Source organism: Hypanus sabinus, chromosome 7 (genome assembly GCF_030144855.1).
Source record: "Hypanus sabinus isolate sHypSab1 chromosome 7, sHypSab1.hap1, whole genome shotgun sequence".
Classification (NCBI taxonomy): Eukaryota; Metazoa; Chordata; class Chondrichthyes; order Myliobatiformes; family Dasyatidae; genus Hypanus; species Hypanus sabinus.
This window is the reverse complement of record NC_082712.1, coordinates 177,761,467-177,780,234: the sequence shown is the minus strand read 5'-3', so window position 1 is coordinate 177,780,234 and position 18,768 is coordinate 177,761,467. Positions and strand designations below refer to the sequence as shown.

The window sequence follows — 18,768 nt, the reverse complement described above, 5'->3', positions numbered from 1 at the left end:
AATTAAGTTGGTCAGTAAAACTATTGAAAATCTTTTCTTTTGTACTTTTGTCAGTTAAATAAAGGTTCACGTGAATTAACATATCACAGATTTTTGTTTTTATTGCATTTTGGAACATATCCCAACTTTTCTAGAAATGGGGTTTGTATTTTGGGTTGTTTATTGTGAACATTCTCTGATATTAAAGGGAACCATTTGAAAGAAAGAAAGTGGTCCAAAAGTTTCAGGGCCGAAGAAATAGTAGGTTGGGAGCAGAGAGAGAGGCTCTCGCTGAACTTCCGTCGGAGAGAAGATCTGAACTTCTTCAGTGTAGAAGAGGCTTCGCAGTAGTGAATTCAAAGTCAACACGAGTGAATCCGCAGATGCTGGAAATAAATAAAAACACAAAATGCTGGCAGAACTCAGCAGACCAGACAGCATCTATGGGAGGAGGTAGTGACAACGTTTCGGGGTTTTGGCCCGAAACGTCGTCACTACCTCCTCCCATAGAAGCTGTCTGGCCTGCTGAGTTCCTCCAGTGCTTTGTGTGTATTAGCCCAATATGTCCTGATGTTAGTAAATGTGATTAATGTAGATGGACAAAGAGGCCAGGTGGGATGTTGTAGGTCGAGGGGTCTGTCTCTATGCAGTACAACTCCAGGAGGTGTGTATTACCTCCTGGGGGCTGCCCCGTGTGGATTGTCCTGGCTTGGTTCTCCTTTGTTTCGTAGCTGTCTGTGGGGAGACAAAGCTCAGAGTTGTATACTGCAGACCTACTTTGATTATTATCAAATGTACTGTGGATCCTTATGGTTATGTTGAGTTTCTTGTCATCTTCTAGATTTTATTTTAACAAGTTTATTTTGATTTCTACCATCAGTAAGTTGTGTCGCAGCTCTAGTTGGGCTGCATTGAGTTCTGGTCGCTCTGTTATAGGAAGGGTGTTGAGGCTTTGGAGAGGGAGCAGAGGAGATTCACCAGGATGCTGCCTGGATGTGATATCACGAGAGGCTGGACAAACTTGGGTTGTTTTCACTGATGTGGCGGAGGCTGAGGGACGATCTGATAGAGGTTTGTAAGATGATGAGAGGCATAGATAGCGTAGGCAGACAGTATCTTTGTCAATACCAGCGATAAATGTCTAAAACCAGAGGACATGCATTTAAGATGAGAGCATAATTTCAAGGGAGATGTGAGGCCAAGTTTTTTTACACAGAGAGTGGTGGGTGCCTGGGGTGGGGGTAGAGGCAGAAAGATTAGAGGCTGTTAAGAGATGTTTATATAGGCACATGAATGTGAGGAAAATGCAAGGATATGGACATTGTGTAGGAGATTAGCTTAGTTGGCCATTTGATTACTGATTTAATTGGTTTGACAGAGCATTATGGTCTGAAGGGCAGTTCCTGTCTCTACAGCGGGTTGTCAAAACTTCCCAACAAATCACTGACACCAGCCTGTCTGACGACATATATAAACAGAAAGGTGCTGAAAAGAGGACCAGCAACGTCATGGAGGATCCCAACCACCCAGCTCATTGTGTAAGCTGCAGGAGTTAGTTTAGTTGGCCATTTGATTACTAATTTAATTGGCTTGGCACAACATTGTGGGCCCAAGAGCCTGTTTCAGTGTTCTATAGCCAAGCTGTGCAAGTACAGTGAGGCACCGGTTGAATTAAAAACTTCCTTACGGCAGCATCATATCCACGCAACTACGGAAGCCATCCTGAATATAAATTATACAAAAAATATACAAGACAGATTCAGATATTAGTGCAAGTAAACACACACACACACACACACACACACACACACACACACACACACACACACACACACACACACACACATACACACACACACACATACACACACACACTCACTCACACACACACACTCACTCACTCACACACACACACTCACTCACACACACTCACTCACTCACTCACACACACTCTCTCTCTCTCACACACACACACTCACTCACTCACACTCACACACACTCACACACACACACACACACACACACACACACACACACACACACACACACACACACACACACACACACACACACACACACACACTCTCACTCACTCACACTCACACTTGCCCTTTCACCTGCCCTCCCGCCCTCTCTCCCACTCAAGAGACATCCATGGTAGTACAGGAGGTTTTCTGTAGTAATCTGTTACTGTGATAGGGTTAGGGTTGTGTAGTCAGTTCAAGAACTTGATGGTGGAAGAGAAGTAGCTATTCCCACACTTTGTGCTGTGGGACTTAAATCTTCAGTCCCTCTGGCCTGGACTCTCCCTCGACTGGAAATATCCTGCTGGATAACAGAGGTGAGAGTTCTTCAGGAAGTGACGCTTTCTGTGTTAATAGAAGTTCTGGACAGATTACAGAGAGACAAAGTGCTGGACCTGTGGGGCGCAGTGCACTGGAGATCTGAAATACAGTAAAATGCTGGAACAGCACACACAATGCTGGTGACGTTCAACCAGAGACCATCTCGCAGAGTTTCTCCAGCGTTTTGTGTGTTTCTCCAGATTTCCAGCAGCTGCAGAATCTCTTGTGTCAATAAAATGCTGGAAATATTCAGAAAGAGAGCCAGGATCCGGTTTGATATCATTGGCATACAATATGTTGTTTTGCAGGAGAGCAGTACATTGCAATACATAATTTAAAAATCTATAAATTAATTATGATCTTTCAACAATCAATGGATTCTGGCATTGTTCTGGAGGAATGGAAAATTGCAAATGTCACTCCACTCTTCAAGAAGGGAGAGAGGCAGAAAGGAGGAAACTCTCGGCCAGTTAGACTGACCTCAGCGGTTGGGAAGATGTTGGAGTCGATTGTTAAGGATGTGGTTTCAGGATACTTGGAGGCACATGATAAAATAGGCTGTAGTCAGCATGGTTTCCTCAAGGGAAAATCTTGCCTGACAAACCTGTTGGAATTCTTTGAAGAAGTGACAAGCAGGATAGACAAAGGAGAATCGGTTAATGTTGTGTACTTGGATTTTCCGAAGGCCTTTGACAAGGTGTCACACATAAGGCTGCTAAACAAGTTAAGGGCCTATGGTAGTACAGGAAAGATATGAGCAAGAATAAAGCATTGGCTGATTAGCTGGAGGCAAAGAGTGGGAATAAAGGGAGCCTTTTCTGACTGGCTGCCGGTGACTAGTGGTGTTCCACAGGTGTCTGTTGAGACCGATTCTTTTTATGATATTGGTTAATGATTTGGATGATAGAATTGATAGTTTTGTGCCAAGTTTGTGGTCGATACAAAGATAGGTGGAAGGGCAGGTAGTTTTGAGGAAGTGGAGAGGCTACGGAAGGACTTAGACAAATTAGAAGAATGGGCAAAAAAATGGCAGATGGAATATAGATGAGAAACTCTGCAGATGCTGGAACACTATGTGACACACACAAAATGAGGAGGAACTCAGCAGGACAGGCAGCTTCTATGGAAAAGAGCAAACAGTCGACGTTTCAGGCCTAGACCCTTCATACTGTCGGGAAGTGTATGGTCATGCTCTTTGGTAGAAGAAATAAACAGAATTTTCTAAATGGAGAGAAAATTCCCAAAAGGTTAATTTGAAGATTGAGTCAGTGGTGAGGAAGGCAGATGCAATGCTGGCGTTCATTTCAAGGTGACTAGAATGAAAAAGCAAGGATGAAATGCTGAGGTTTTATAAAACACTGGTGAGGCCTCACTTGGAGGTTCGTGAAAATGTTTCCCGAATTGGAAGGCTTGTAATAAGAGGAGCTTTTGATAGCTCTGGGCCTGAATTCAGAAGAACGAGGGGCGACCTCATTGAAACATATCGAGTGTTGACAGAGTGGATGTGAAGAGGATGTTTCCTATGCTGCGAGTATCTAAGACCAGAGGACACAGCCTCAAATTAGAGGGGTATCCTCTTAGAATGGAAATGAAGAGGAATTTCTTTCGCCAGAGAGTGGTGAATCTGTGGAATTCATTGCCACAGGCGGCTGTGGAGGCCAAGTCACTGGGCCTATTTGAGGCAGAGGTTGATAGGTTCTTGATTGGTCAGGGCATGAAGAGATACCGGGAGAAGGCAAGAGATTGGGGCCAAAAGGGAAATTGGATCTGCCAGGATGAAATGGCGGAACAGATTCGATGGTCTAATTCTGCTTTTATGTCTTTTAGTCTAAGTAGGTAGACTAAAAATGAAAACAAGAAAAGGGGGGAAAATAGTAAGGTGGTGTATATGGGTTTATTGTTCATTCAGAAATTTGATGGCAGAGGAGAGGAAGCTGTTTCTTAAACATTGAGTGCGTGTCTTCAGGCTCCTGTATCTCCTCCTTTATAGTAGCAATGAGAAAGGGGGCATGTCCTGGGTGATGGGCATCCTTAATGATGGGTGCCGCCTTTTTGCAGCATGGCCTTTTGAAGGTGTCCTCGATGCTGGGGAGGCCAGTGGCAATGATGGAATTGGCTGAATTTGCAACTCTAAAAAGCTTTTTCCAATCCCGTGCAGTGGTCCCTCCATACCAGCCAACTAATATAACACCGGAAATAGCAGGTCAGGCAGTATCTACAGGGAGAGGAACAGTGGTGATGTTTCTGGTGGATCAGACTAGCCAGTACTGGCATGCGCAGGTTGGCTCAGGGACCCTAGGAAGCCCAGTGAATGGAAACAGTCTCTGAGATACATCTCACTGCAAGAACCTTCAAAGGGAATATGGCTGTCTCAGGTACCACTCAAAGTCAAAAGAAGTCTGTTGTCAAAGTTAATACGCTCAGTAGCCGCACTATTAGTTACCTCCTGTATCTAATCAAGTGGCTGCTCATGGTCTTCTGCTGCTGTGGCCCATCCACTTCAAGGTTGGATATGCAGTGTATTTGGAGATGCTCCTCTGCACACCAGTGTTGTAACTTGTGGTTATTTGAGTTACTGTCGCTTCCTGCCAGCCTGAGCCAGTTTGACCATTCCCCTCTGACCTCTCTCATTAACAAGACACTTTTACCCACAGAACTGCTGCTCTCTGGATATTTTTTGTTTATCGCACCATTCTCCATAAGCTCTGGAGACTGTTGTGTGTGAAAATCTCAGGGGATCAGCAATTTCTGAGATACTCAGACCACCCCATCTGGCACCAACAATGATTTCACAGTCAAAGTCACTTAGATCACATCTCTTCCCCATTCTGAAGTTTGGTGTGAACAACAACTGAACCTCTTGACCATGTCTGCATTCTTTTATGCATAGAGTTGCTGCCAAATGATTTGTTGGTTAGATATTTGCATCAATGAATAGGTATACAGCTGTACCTAATAAAGTTGCCATGTGCCACTTTGAGATTAATTTTCTTGCAGGCATTTACAAGAAAACAAAAAATACAATAGGATTTATGAAAAACTATATATAAAGATTAACAAACAACCACTGTGCAAAGGAAGACGTGTTAAAATACATGAGAAAATAAATAATGCTGAGAACATGAGTTGTGTTCTTAAAAGTGAGTCTGTAGGTTGTGGAATCACCTCAGTGTTAAGGTGAGTGAAGTTCAGGGGTCTGATGATTGCAGGGTTATAACTGTTCCTGAAGCTGGGTGTGTAACACTCCTGTATCTCCTGCCCAATGGTAGTAGTGAGAAGAGAGCATGGCCTGGATTGTGGGGGTCTTTGATGGTGGATGCTGGTCTCTTGTGGCAACTCTGTATGTAAGTGTGCTTAATGGTGGAAAGGGCTTTGCCTGGGATGGTCTGGGCTGTATTCACCGGTTTCTGTAGATGCCTTCATTCCTGGGCTTTGTTCCTGCTCAGTGAGACGGGTCACCATTATTTCCCACTCTTCAGTTACCCACTTCCTCCGTCTAGCTTGTTACTAAACTGACAACACCATCCATCTGTGTTCCTACACCCCACAGAGAGTGAGATCACCAACAGATACTCAGTGTGGTTTTGATTAAACGTCACCCGTCTCCTCTCCTTGAAACTTCATTTTCCTCTCAACGTTTCTCACATTTTGCCTTTCTTTCTCTTTGCTTATTCCCTCTGGACCCCCACCTCTTTCTCCCTCTCTTTTCCCTCTCACCCCTCACCCTCCCTTGTTTCCCACACTCTTGTTTCCTCTCTCCTTTCTTCCTTCCTCTGTCTCTAACTCTCTCTCGAGCTTCTCCCCTTCCCCCTCTCTCTTTCCCCCCGCCCTCTTTTTTCTCCTCCCGCCCCCCCCCCCGACCCGGTGGTTAGATGACGGTGGGGAAGGTGTCGGCAGTGATTGGAGAAATGGCTGAGGTTCTGGTGACTCTCTATCGGACTGATCACAGGCCCAACGCGGTGGTGACCCCTTCTCAGCAGGTGAGTGAGGCTGTTGCAGTGAGATCGGAGCACTGCACGCAAGCAGGGGCCGACTGACGACTCACCTCATGGTGTTTAACCATCGGTGCTCAGAATCCGACGTGTGTTGTGAAATTTGTCGTTTTGTAGCAGCACTACAGTGCAATACACAAACACAATTACTATAAGGTACAAAAGTTCCTGGGCGGCAGCATCTCTGAAGATCTAACCTGGACTCAACATGTTGATGCAGTTGCAAAGAAGACATGATGGCGAGTATATTTCATCAGGAGTCTAAGGAGGTTTAGTATGTCACCAAAGACATTTGCAAATTTCTACAGAAGTACAGTGAAGAACATTCTAACTGGCTGCATCACCGACTGGTTTGAAGGGGCCACTGTACAGGATCAGAAAAAGCAGCAGGAAACGTCAGATACAGCCAGCTCCATCCTGGGCACTACCCTCCCGATGCCTCAAAAGGTTAGCAGCCATCATTAAGGACCCCCATCACCCAGGAGATGCCCTCTTCTCATTGCTCCCATCAGGGAGGAGGTACAGGAGCCTGAAGACACACACTCAATGATTCAGGAACAGCTCCTTCCCCTCTGCCATCAGGTAGGAGGTACAGGAGCCTGAAGACACACACTCAATGTTCCAGGAACAGCTTCTTCCCCTCCACCATCAGATTACTGAATGGACAATGAACACTACCTCACCTTTTTTTTTTGCTCTTCTTACACAACATATTTAGTTTAAATTTTTAAAAATTGATTTCTTACTGTAATTTATATATTTTTTATTAATATGTACTGCTGCCACAAAACAACCAATTTCATGATATATGCCAGTGGTATTGAAGCAGATTCTGATTCTGAAATATAAACAAGAGGAGGTGGTTTAGAGGGTAAGGCGTTGTTAGCCACATAGTTTGCAGCATAGTTTGTAACACCTTTGTGTGTGTTTCTTTCTTTGTGACTTGTAGGGGTCCCTGAGGAGAGAATTTCCCCAGAATCTCGGGGGCAGCGACATCTGCTACTTCTGCAAGAAGCGGGTTTACGTGATGGAGCGGCTGAGCGCAGACGGGAAGTTTTTCCACCGGGAGTGCTTCAAGTGTGACTTCTGTTCCACCACGCTGCGACTCGGAGCCTATGCGTTCAACGTGGAGGAAGGTAACCTGGGCCAATTTCTTCAACCAAGGTGGGGCGGGCCGGGCTGTGAACACTCAAAACTCGAAGGTGAAGATCTGTTTCTCAGCGTTTCAGTTTTCCATTAATGGTCGAGCACCTGCCCAACGTAGTTGTACAATGGTGACTAAGTTTTAACCAGTTTGTTTGAAAAAAAATCAGGGATATAACTGCAAAGGCAGGTATCAGGTCAGAAAATAGTACCAAATATTTTTTAAATGCGAAGAATAAATGAAGATTAATTGGAAAATAAAATTAAACCCTTGCCAGAAATATTGACAATGTGATCAACATATAAAATGCTAGATGAATTCAGCAGGTCGAGCAGCATCTATAGAGAGGAATAAACAACTAACATTTCAGGCTGAGACCCTTCATCAGGACTCAGCCCAAAACGTTGACTGTTTATTCCCCTCTATAGATGCTGCCTTATGCACTGAGTTCATCTAGCATTTTGTGTGTGTTGCTCTGGATTTCCAGCATCTCTTGTGTTTATGACATTAAATCTGTGTTGGTATTCAGGCTGGCTTCAATCACCCGGGTCAGTCTGTGAACCAACAAGTGCCAGCTTGTTCCTCCAGCTCCTGGTGAAGATTGGCAAGTTGTTTTATGATGATCGCATGTACTGAGGCACACAGAGCCTTTCATTCTATCAGTGCACTGAGGTGGTACAAAGAAAGTCAACGATACAGAATAGAGTGCAACAGTTCCAGAGAAAGTGCAGAGCAGGCAGACAATGAGGCGCAGGATCATGGCAAGGTAGATTGTGAGGTCAGGAGTCTCTTTTAATGCACAATGCAACTGTTCAAAAGTCTGATAACAGCGGGATAGAAGTTGCTCTTGAGTCTGGGGGGACGTGTTTTCAGGTTTTATATCTTCTGCCTGGGAGGGGGAGAAGAGAGATGTCTCGAATGGGTGGGGGTCTTTGATCATGTTGGCTGCTTTACTGAGGCAGGGGGAAGTGTAAACAGAGTCTTGAATGAATAGGAAAGGTTTAGAGCAGGGGTTCCCAACCTCTTCTCATGACGTGGACCAATATCATTGAGTGAGGGGTTCGTGGACCCCAGGTTAGGAACTTCTAGTTTAGACATGGATCAAATGGGACTAGCTTAAATGGGATTCTTTATTGGCATGGCCCAGTTGGGCCAAAAGACCTGTTCCCATTGATGGATTCCAATGTTTTAATCCAAGGTTCTTTTGGAAATCCAGAAAGAAACACAAAACCTTTGTTTTATTAAGCCTTAATAGAACAAAGAAACTCAAAAAAGGACAGTGGTGAGAGCAGGGACTAGTGAGTGAATGGTGAGAAAAGCAAAAAAATGGTGCCACCTCATATCAACTCTTTTTTTTACCCATAGATAAGAAATATTCCATCCAAATTTGTAGATAAGTGTCAACCAATCAGATACCCCCATTCAAATAACACAATGCCATAGAAGCTTCTAGAACTCTGTAGAATTATACAAAGACCTGTATCCACTAGGGACTTACTGAACAACAACATATACATACTGTGACTACCGGAGAAACAGCAAACAGTTAAATGTTTATAAGTGGTTATAAAACACTTGCAGGTAATTAATTGTTAAGCTGCAAAGAAAATAACAATTATATAGTCCAATCCAACACCATTGCCATATTACTCCGTGACACTCCATGTCTCTATCTCTTTCCTCTAACTTCTCCGCTCTTGAAAACTAACTTGTCTGTCTTTCTAACTCAGCTGAGGTTTCTCAGTTCGAACTCTTGCTCCTTGTCCACAGATGCTGCCTGACCTCCAGCAATTTTTGTTTCAGATTTCCAATACCTCCAGTTCAGTTTTAGATTTTTACAATCTGATGTTTGCTTCCCCCAGGAAAGTTTTACTGCAAACCTCACTTTACCTACTGCAAAATGAATAACAAGGTGAGAAAACGGCGGAGTCACTCCTCATCGTTGATGCACAAAAAGGTAGGAAGTTTATCACAGTCTCTGTCCCTCATACGGAGAGGATGTGATCCTCTCAAGTTGAAGGCTAAGTTAACTAAAGGACCTTTGCTATTAACCACTAGGAACTTACTAAACAACTGCATATACTGTACATACTGCAACTACTGGAGAAACAGCAAACAGTTAAATATTTATGTGGTTATAAAACACAAGCAGGTAATTAATTGCTAAACTGCAAAGAAAATAACAATTAAATAGTCCAGTCCAACACCATTGCCATATTACTCTGTGACTATCCATGTCTTTGTCCCTATATAGCTATCGGTTACAGCAATATAGGACCCTCAAACCCCACTTGGAGTACTGTGCACAGTTCTTGTCTTGTTCATACTGCACCAACCACCGCTGCTGGGCTTTAAATATGCAGTCCCTCATGCACGCAGTTGTAATTTAAATTGCGGTGTTTAAGAGCAGCGACTTGAAAGTTTTACTATCAGCGACGGATGTAGCATGTGGCGGCAGGGGTTCCAAACTGGAACGGCCCTAGGGTACAGTGGGGAGCAGTAGCAGTCCTTATTGGTCTGGATGGTCTTGTAGTTCAGGGATGGGTTTTGTTGGGTTGTTGGTCAGTTATTCTGGTTAACTCACTACAGGAAGGATGTGGAAACTATAGAAAGAGTGCAGAGGAGATTTACAAGGATGTTGCCTGGATTGGGAGTAAAGACTTATGAGAATAGTTTGAGTGAACTCGGCCTTTTCTCCTTGGAGCGAAGGAGGATGAGAGGTGACCTGATAGAGGTGTACAAGATGATGAGAGGCATTGATCATGTGGATAATCAGAGGCTTTTTCCCAGGGCTGAAATGGTTGCTACAAGAGGGCACAGGTTTAAGGTGCTGGGGAGTAGGTACAGAGGAGATGTCAGGGGTAAGTTTTTTACACAGAGAGTGGTGAGGGCGTGGAATGGGCTGCTGGCGACAGCTGTGGAGGTGGATACGATAGGGTCTTTAAAGAGACTCCTGGATAGGTACATGGAGGTTATAAAAATAAAGGGTTATGGGTAACTCTAGGTAATTTCTAAAGTAAGAACATGTTCAGCACAGCATTGTGGGTCAAATGGCCTGTATTGTGCTGTAGGTTTTCTATGTTTCTATTAACCGAAGTGTCCTTGGACCCCAGGTTGGGAACCCCTGAGTTAAATTTTATTGTCAACTGACTGTACAAACAAATGAAACAATGTTCCTCTGCGCCCACAGTATATCACACACAACACAAAATAAAATATTATCATAAATTTGTTAATGAAATATTTAATAAAACATGTAACACAATAGAATTCTATAACATGTTTGTATTGTGCAGCACAGGAAAACAATAAGCAACTTGCTAACCTGGTGACAAGACTTCAGAGAGGCAGTGTACATGTTAGTCTCACAGCCAGAAGGAAGAAGGCAGTCTGAGTCCTGATTCTCCTGTTCCTCCTTCCTGACGGTAGTCGGTTAAAGAGATTATGGGATGGGGGGGGGGTGCGCGTAGGGATCCTCTGCAATGCTTTGGGGTCCTTTGTCTGCAGTGCTCCTGATAAATGTCAGAAATGGGGGCAGGGGGGAGATGCCAGTTATCCTCTTGGCGGTTTTTATTGTCCTCTGTAGAGTCTGCGGTCTGATGTCTTGCAGCTTTCGTACCACACAATGATACGGACAGACAGGACACTTGGCTGAATTACTCTTAAATCAGTGTTGATCCTGGTAGCGTAGTGACTGGCCCTAATGCTCTACAGTACCTGCGACTTGGGTTCAATTCCCACCCCTGTGACTGTGGGTTCTTCCAAGTGCTCTGGTTCCCTCCCACAGTCCAAAGGTGCACGGGTTGGCATTAGTAAGTTGTAGACATGTTATGTTGGCACCAGAAGCGTGGTACATTTGGAGGCTGCCCCAGAACATCCTTGGACCATATTTGATTATAATGCAAATGACATATTTCACTGTATGTTTTGATGTACATGTGACAGGTAAAACAAATCTGTTTGTCTTTATAAAACATGGTGGTCGAGGCTGATACATTGCGGACATTTAAGAGATCCGTAGACGAGCACAGGGATGTAAGAAATATGGAGGGTTATGAGTTGTACAGGAGGGAAGAGTCAGATTAATGGTGGAGTTGGTTAAAAGTTTGGCAGAATATTCTGTTCTGTACTTTTCTATGTCCCATTTGTAGAGGGGAACTGCTGGAGATATTAACCTCAAATTCAATTTCAAGTTTATTGTTATAGACATGATATTAAGGTCCTGAAAATGAACTTTTCGCAGCAGCAGTGCATTACATTACAAACGTGTTTAACATCAAGGATTAAAATTATTCACCATATACATTGACATGGATTAGGAATTTGCTGTGGTGTGTTGGTCTGGACATAAGATGCAACAGAAAACAACAGTTATAAGAATAAAGTTAAAGCACAGGTATGGAGTAGAATGTAGATATACACATAAACACCAGCGTGTGTGCTGGGTGGCCACTTCATTTAGGAACCTCCTGTAACTGATAAAGTTGCCACTGAGTGTTTGTTCATGGTCATCTGCTGATGTAGTCCAGCCACTTCAAGGTTTGATGTTCTGTACGTTCAGAGCTGCTCTTCTGTACTATGTGGTTATTTGAGTTACTTTCGCCTTCCTGTCAGCTTGGACAGTTCTCCCGTTCTCCTCTGACCTCTCTCACTAACAAGGCGATTTCACCTACAAAGCTGCTGTTCTCTGGATGTTTTGTTCTTGTTGTTTCTCACACCATTCTCAGTAAACTCTAGAGATTGTTGTGTGTGAAAATCCCAGGAGATCTGCAGTTTCTGAGATACCCAAACCACCGCATCTGGCACCAACAATCATTCCACGGTTAAAGTCACTTAGAGCACATTTCTTCCCCATTCTGATGTTCGGCCTGAACAACTGAACCTCTTGACCATGTCCACATGCTTTTATGTATTGTGTTGCTGCCACTTGAGTGGCTGATTAGATATTGCATTAATGAGCATGTTGACTTAATAAAGTGGCCACTGGGTGTATTTACAATGTAAACAGCATTATAAAAAGAGGTTTAAAGTGTTTACAGTGCAGTGACGGGGGTAATAGATGGAGGGGGTGGTGGGGCTAACTAGAATGGTTGATCAGATTAACTGTCTGGAGGAAGAAACTTAAGAAGGTATGGTTTTTGTTTTAATTGCTTTATAATGCTTTCCAGCAGGAGGGAGCTTTTGGAAAAGGCCAGTTGCATTGTGTCTGCAATGATTTTTCATGTTGCATAGACAAGTTAACATAAATTACAGATAATTTCTTTTTACAATATTTTTATTCAGAAGAAAAAAAACGATTTACAGAGTGCAACACATAGATACATCTCAACATAACTTGTGTACATTCATATATTGTAACAAAATTGATCAAAATGTTATAGCATAACACATAAAGGTATATCACTCCATAATCAAAAATTTAAAGATAAGTCATACATCATAAAAGAAATTTTTTATATAGAAAAAAAGTCAACCCCCTACCAACTACCAAAGAAAAAAGCTGATGGATGATAATGGATAATTAGAAAAAAAAACATATTCGCTTAAGGAAAGATAGAAATATACATAAAAGTCTGTGCACTGGTAAACTTTATAAATTGGAAAAATAATTTAGGAAAGGTCCGCAGATATCATAAAAAGATTGTTTGCAATTTAAGACTGAGCAGCGGATCTTTTCTAAATTTAAATAAGACATAAATTACAGATAATTTAAATAAAATTATTTAGACATTGGAACAAATTAGTCCATTCAGCCCATCGATTCTCCTCCACCTTTTGATCATGGTTGATCCATTTCCTTTTCATCCCCATTCTCCTGCCTTCTCCCTGTAACCTATCACACCCTGATTAATCAAGAATCTATCAACCTCCACTTTAAATGTACCCTGTGACCTCTACAGCCGTCCGTGACAATGAATTTTACAGTTTCATACATTATTCACAATAAATTATACATAATTTACACAAATAATAATCCAAATTGATCAGGTTGATGAATCACAGTCATACTGCCGGTAGGATTGTTGTTCTGCATTTGGGTTCAAGAACCCGATGTCAGTGTTGTTTAACTTTGGGGTTCACAGCACAACAATATATGAGCTAAAAATCCTCCTTTGTCATAAGGAAGTATGGAAAATATGGATATTTCATTCTTGCCTGGGTCATCTCATGGGAAGAGATGGCTGGGTTAAGGGTTGGGTGGTGGTGGGCAAGTTCCAAAACTAAAGCTGACCAGTTAGGGTAGAGAGAGAACGAGATATTGTAAATTTAGCAATGTTATAAACTCTGACTGACGGTATGATTTGTGACACTGTCACTGTCAGTAAGTTCCGTGATGGAGTATGACTGTTGTCACACGCTGGGACAGTACAACCGCATTGACTGTCACTGTCAGTAAGTTCCGTGATGGAGTATGACTGTTGTCACACGCTGGGACAGTACAACCACATTGACTGTCACTGTGAGTAAGTTCTGCGATGAAGAGTGATTGTTGTCACACACACAAGAGTACAATATCACTAACAGTGTCACAAGTGTTGTCACACAGTTTATTTATATATCCTGTAGAGATTTATTCATGAACAAAAGAACATGCAATAATCAAGAGTTCACAAAACTATTCACAATTTCAAATTAAAATACGATTACTTTATCCACAAAACATTCAAGGCCTGCGCAGGACACCGTTCCCAGAATTTCTCCACTGTCCCCTTTGATACTGCATACCTGGGCATGGACATAATCCTGGAAAACTGGCAGGCAGTTAGCTTGGGCAAAGCTCTCGACCACCCACTGCCTAGACACCTGAATGGCCATCTTGGGCAGGAGCACACCACACATTGACATTGTAAAACTGTTGTCACACAGTGTACAAGTTTTGTCATGTTGACACGGTATATAGGTAATATACACAGTATACATTGACAGTGTTTAAGCGTCACACTGGTGCATTGGATAAGCAATATCACGCGCTGGCACAGTGTTACAAGCGGTGAGGCATTAAGGTGTAGTCACGGTTACTCTACGTTCACCTGTCACCTCCTTTGCTTTGTTTTCCAGGGCGAAGCCGCGCCTTTGGCTAATCCGGAGGGCGAGGCGTCAGGGAGCCTCTGCACTGACAGCACTGCTGCCGTCACACCCCCAGGTACCATGAGCTCGCTGTCTCGGAGAATCCTCAGCTGGCCTCTGCGGCTCTCCGGGGTGCTGTTAGGTGCGCCCAGGCGCCTGTCTAACTGGATGCAGGGCATTCTGCATGCAGCCCGCTCCCACTTGCAGGACAACGCCTACAACTATGGCTACCTGTACGAGCTGCTGAGTCTGACTGTTCCTCTGCTTTCAGTTCAGCTGGAGATCCTGCTACATATGTGCCAGGAAGGAGGCTCGTCCCCCGAGCGTCTGATCGAATGGGTTTACAATGCCCTTGGGTATAAAATGCACTGATGTGCCTGCAGTTAGCGGCAGAGGCATCACAGCGTGCCATGAGGCAAACGGCAATCAAACTGAAAGCTATTTATTTAAAATTTTTTAAAAAATCACTATTTTGGACAATTGATAACAGCCGATCAGGTACAGAGAAGGGTTTATGCAATATGGTTTACAACCACGGCAGTGATGTTTGTGATAACCATGTTACCAAAAAAAAACTTCTTTTTAAACAAATTTAAATTTATAATGTTATGCTTTAAACTGTTTACATTTTTATACAGAGGTCATTTTTAGAAAAAGCAGGGAAAGTTTAGATTATTTTTGTTTGAACCATGGCACGAGATGTAGATTCTGAAAATGGCGATGAGTCCAAACGTCCTCACCGCTCGTTAGCTTAGCCCAATGGAAAGAACGGACACTGCCTGGCGTTCCTGTGGCATTTATTGCCAGTTACGAGGGAAGAAAGTCTGCCATAGCTGGCTACAGTTGGAGTGATTTATCAGCCCAGGCATTAGAGAAACTATCTGCTATTGTTGTTCACTGACTTACACTGCAGGCTTCTGGCCTACACAGCTAGGCTAGTTTAGAGCCTCTGCTGCACCCCCCCTCCCCATCCCCAACAGATGCTGAGTTTTAACTCTGTTTACAGTGGGAGATGGAACTCCACAATATTAGAGAGCTCCACAATATTGCTAAGCAGCCAGATTGTTGTGAATGATTTTAATATTTGTAGCTTTCTTTGAAGTGAATGTCATGATGTCCCCTTGCACCAGAGGCCGGGGATGTTTTTTACTGACTGTGCAATTGTTTTAAATGTGTTACTGCAAGTTATTTTATGCAGAGTCTTCTATTAGGAAACTCGATCCATGTTTCAGTTTGCGCAGATGTTTCTGTGTCAAGAGCTCTGTCAGCTGGCAGCCCTGACTTGATCCCATTGCATTGTGAGGCTGGGAGAGCTCCTGCGGTGGTTGGGGAGGCAGAGGGATGTTGATGTCCCATGGCGTTCCCAAGCGATCAACCAATATCTCAATCTTGGCAAAAGATCTGGAGTGTTGCACTGACTGGAGTCGCTGTAGCCCCATCTTTAAAAACCCTGTAATCATAAGACAAGTGTTGCTCTGTTAACAGTGCCCTCCTGTTTTTCATGACATTGCATTTAATTTGGTAATCTCACTTTCCCCTCTCCTACTCTGCCTTCTCCCACTGCCTGCAGTCTGCCTCTGTTGTCGCTCGCTTTGGTTGTGCCTTAACAGGCATGTTCTGTCACTGAACTCTGCATGTTGAGTAATGCAGCCCTCTTCCCTGCGCTCTAACCTGCTCCATACTAACTGTGGCTTTAACCAACAAGCACCAAATAATAGTTTTTAGAATGATTTATTTTCCAATAAACTGCCAATTTACACTGCTTACTAGTGCACAAGCTGGTCACAGCCTCCATGAATGGAGCTAAACCCATCCTTTTCTGATATCCTTCCAAAATTTTACAACAGACAAAGCTGAGCGTCCCCTTATTTGGTGAATCATGACATATTAGCAAGATGCAAGACCTGTGATTTTTATTTCTGCAGTTCTATTATTTAAATTCACTAAAACTGAAGAAAATTTCCTTTTATATATTTAAAAAGCTGAAAATATAAATTGTTAGACAATCTGAATCTGTAAAAAATAAATAAATAAGAGTTTGACCTTTTATGTCAGAGATTTCTGTGGATTTCTCTATAAATTTAACTCAGAGAGGAAGGAGATGGAATCACTCTGTGTGACGGTTTTATGTGAAATTCCTCTTTTTGTCTGTATGGACAATTTTGAGTCCCTTTCCAGCGACCTGGGGGAGGAATTTCAGGCCCTGTCCGTCTCCCAGTGTGTTTCCCCAGACCTAGTTTCCTCCAAGCTGATCAAAGTGAGAAGACTGGTGTAACTCCTCTCTGCGTAAGATTTCTGGAGCAAACCACAGGAGTGTGTTTGATTGTTTTAATGGATTTAATCAGGAGGTTTAACAGCTGTAGGGCTGTGTACTAACAGGACTGAAAGACTTGCTTCATCTGCTAGCCAATGAATGAGGCAAATCAACCCAATTATGCATGAACGACAAGTGCACTTTGTGATTTATAAATCAAACCCGCTCACACTCCGCCTGCACACTCTATACTCTCCTGTATCTTCTATTGCAGAGTCCACTTATCTTTAAAGGATGAAAACCAAAGGATATTTGAATCCCAACCCATCTGACAAAGGTTTAACAGAAGGGTTCCTATTTCATTAGTAGAATATAAATAAGGAAAATGTTTAAGAAGCCTTTTTTCCCCAGAAATTGTATTATTTTCCAAATTCTCACAAAGTGCTGTATCGTGCACATGATTGTATATGTCATTATTTATGATTCCTAAATCTGTAAGCAAAGATTAAATTAAAGTAGACGCTTTGTAAAGTACTTGCTGGTCCTTTATCTTTCTTTTCCTGAAGGTGTTCTCCCGCGAATTCTTCTCCCAAAGCCGTGAGTGAGCGCCTGATTGCAAACCCACTGTACGCCCGGCACCTTGTGGAGATCTGGGACAATCCTTGCTGTTCTTCAATGTAACCCCTTGGGGAAGATGTTGCTGAGGTTCTGTTGTGACTTGATATTTGATTAAGTGGTAAAGGAAGGTCCCAGCTGAGCCCTGAAGAAGGTTCTTGACCCAAAATGTCGACTGTTTTCCCCCACCGTAGATGCTGCCTGACCTGCTGAGCTTTTTCATCAAAGAGAGGAGAGAGAATTCCGAGTGGTACAATGGAGACCTGTGTGTGACTTCAGAAATGCACTCGGGCAATATCCTGAAGACTCTTTCCCACACTATTTCCATGAGACCACAGATGTCCACACTCAGAGTGTGGAACGAGATGCCAGCGCAAGTGATGCATATAAGCATGACTGCAACCTTTTAGAGAAGTTTGGACAGGTACATAGATGATAGAGACATGGAGGCTGTCGTCCTGGTGCAGGTCAATGGGAGTAGGCAGTTGAAATGGTCCAGCATGAATGAGATGGGCTGAAGGAGCTATTTCTGTCCTGCTCTTTTCAATGACTCTTAAGGACTCAGATTTTCAAGTTTACAGTATTTAGTTATTTTATTTGGCGATGCAGTGTGGAACAGGCCCTTCCGGCCCAACGAGCTGCTCTGCCCAGAAATTCTGCAGTCTAACCCGAGCCTACTTACAGAACAATTTACAACGACCAGCTTAGTGGTACATCTTTGGACTGTGGGAGGAGTCCCAAGCGCTCACAGGAGAAAAGTACAAACTTTCTTACAGAGAACGCTGGAATTGAACTCTGAACTCCAATGCCATGTGCTGTAACAGCGTTGCACTAACCGCTACGCTATCATGACCATCCTCCCATAGTTGGGCAAGAGTTAAAGTACACACTTGTTCAACATCTCAGGCAGCTTTTCTCGCTTCCAGAGTGGATTCCCCTCTGTTTCCACATAGACCCAATTGGAAGGAATTGCCTTGAATGTTTTTGCAGGAGCAGACTTGATGGGCCAAATGGACCAGCTCTGCTTCAATGTCTATGGTCTTATGCAACTACCTTAGAGAGATGGTGAGATAGAGAGTTTAAAGCTCCCTCAGTACTGCCCCTCCCACAGTGACCCTCCCTCAGAACCACCCCCTCCCACAGTGTGATCCTCCCTCTGTACCACCCCTCCCACAGACACGAATTTGAGGTGCATCTGCCCCATACTGTGTGCTTCTGATGCCTGTCTCTGGGTCAGACTGTGATGTCAGCTGCCAAGTGCCTGCTTGTAGAGAGGAAGGAACTAAACAGAATTTAATTTAATGGAACATACGATTTCCGCAGTAAGCAATGGCAGCATCTCCGAGCCCCCAGCTGCCTCACTGATGGACA

The 18,768-nt window shown here is 43.4% G+C and overlaps 1 protein-coding gene across 7 annotated transcripts in view; it reads left to right on the top strand.

Annotated features, from left to right (window-relative positions):
• LOC132397426 (F-actin-monooxygenase MICAL2-like) overlaps positions 1-18,768 on the top strand; it is a 301,318-nt gene that overhangs the window by 153,792 nt on the left and 128,758 nt on the right. For 4 of the 7 annotated variants that reach the window (XM_059976204.1, XM_059976205.1, XM_059976206.1 and 1 more), the window contains 3 exons: positions 7,266-7,452; positions 9,323-9,417; positions 14,520-14,604. In XM_059976204.1, coding sequence (XP_059832187.1) covers positions 7,266-7,452; positions 9,323-9,417; positions 14,520-14,604 — 367 coding nt within the window. Of the gene's footprint in view, positions 1-6,196; positions 6,305-7,265; positions 7,453-9,322; positions 9,418-14,519; positions 17,317-18,768 lie in introns of those variants that run through there. The other 3 variants (XM_059976203.1, XM_059976207.1, XM_059976210.1) reach the window with 2 other exon arrangements.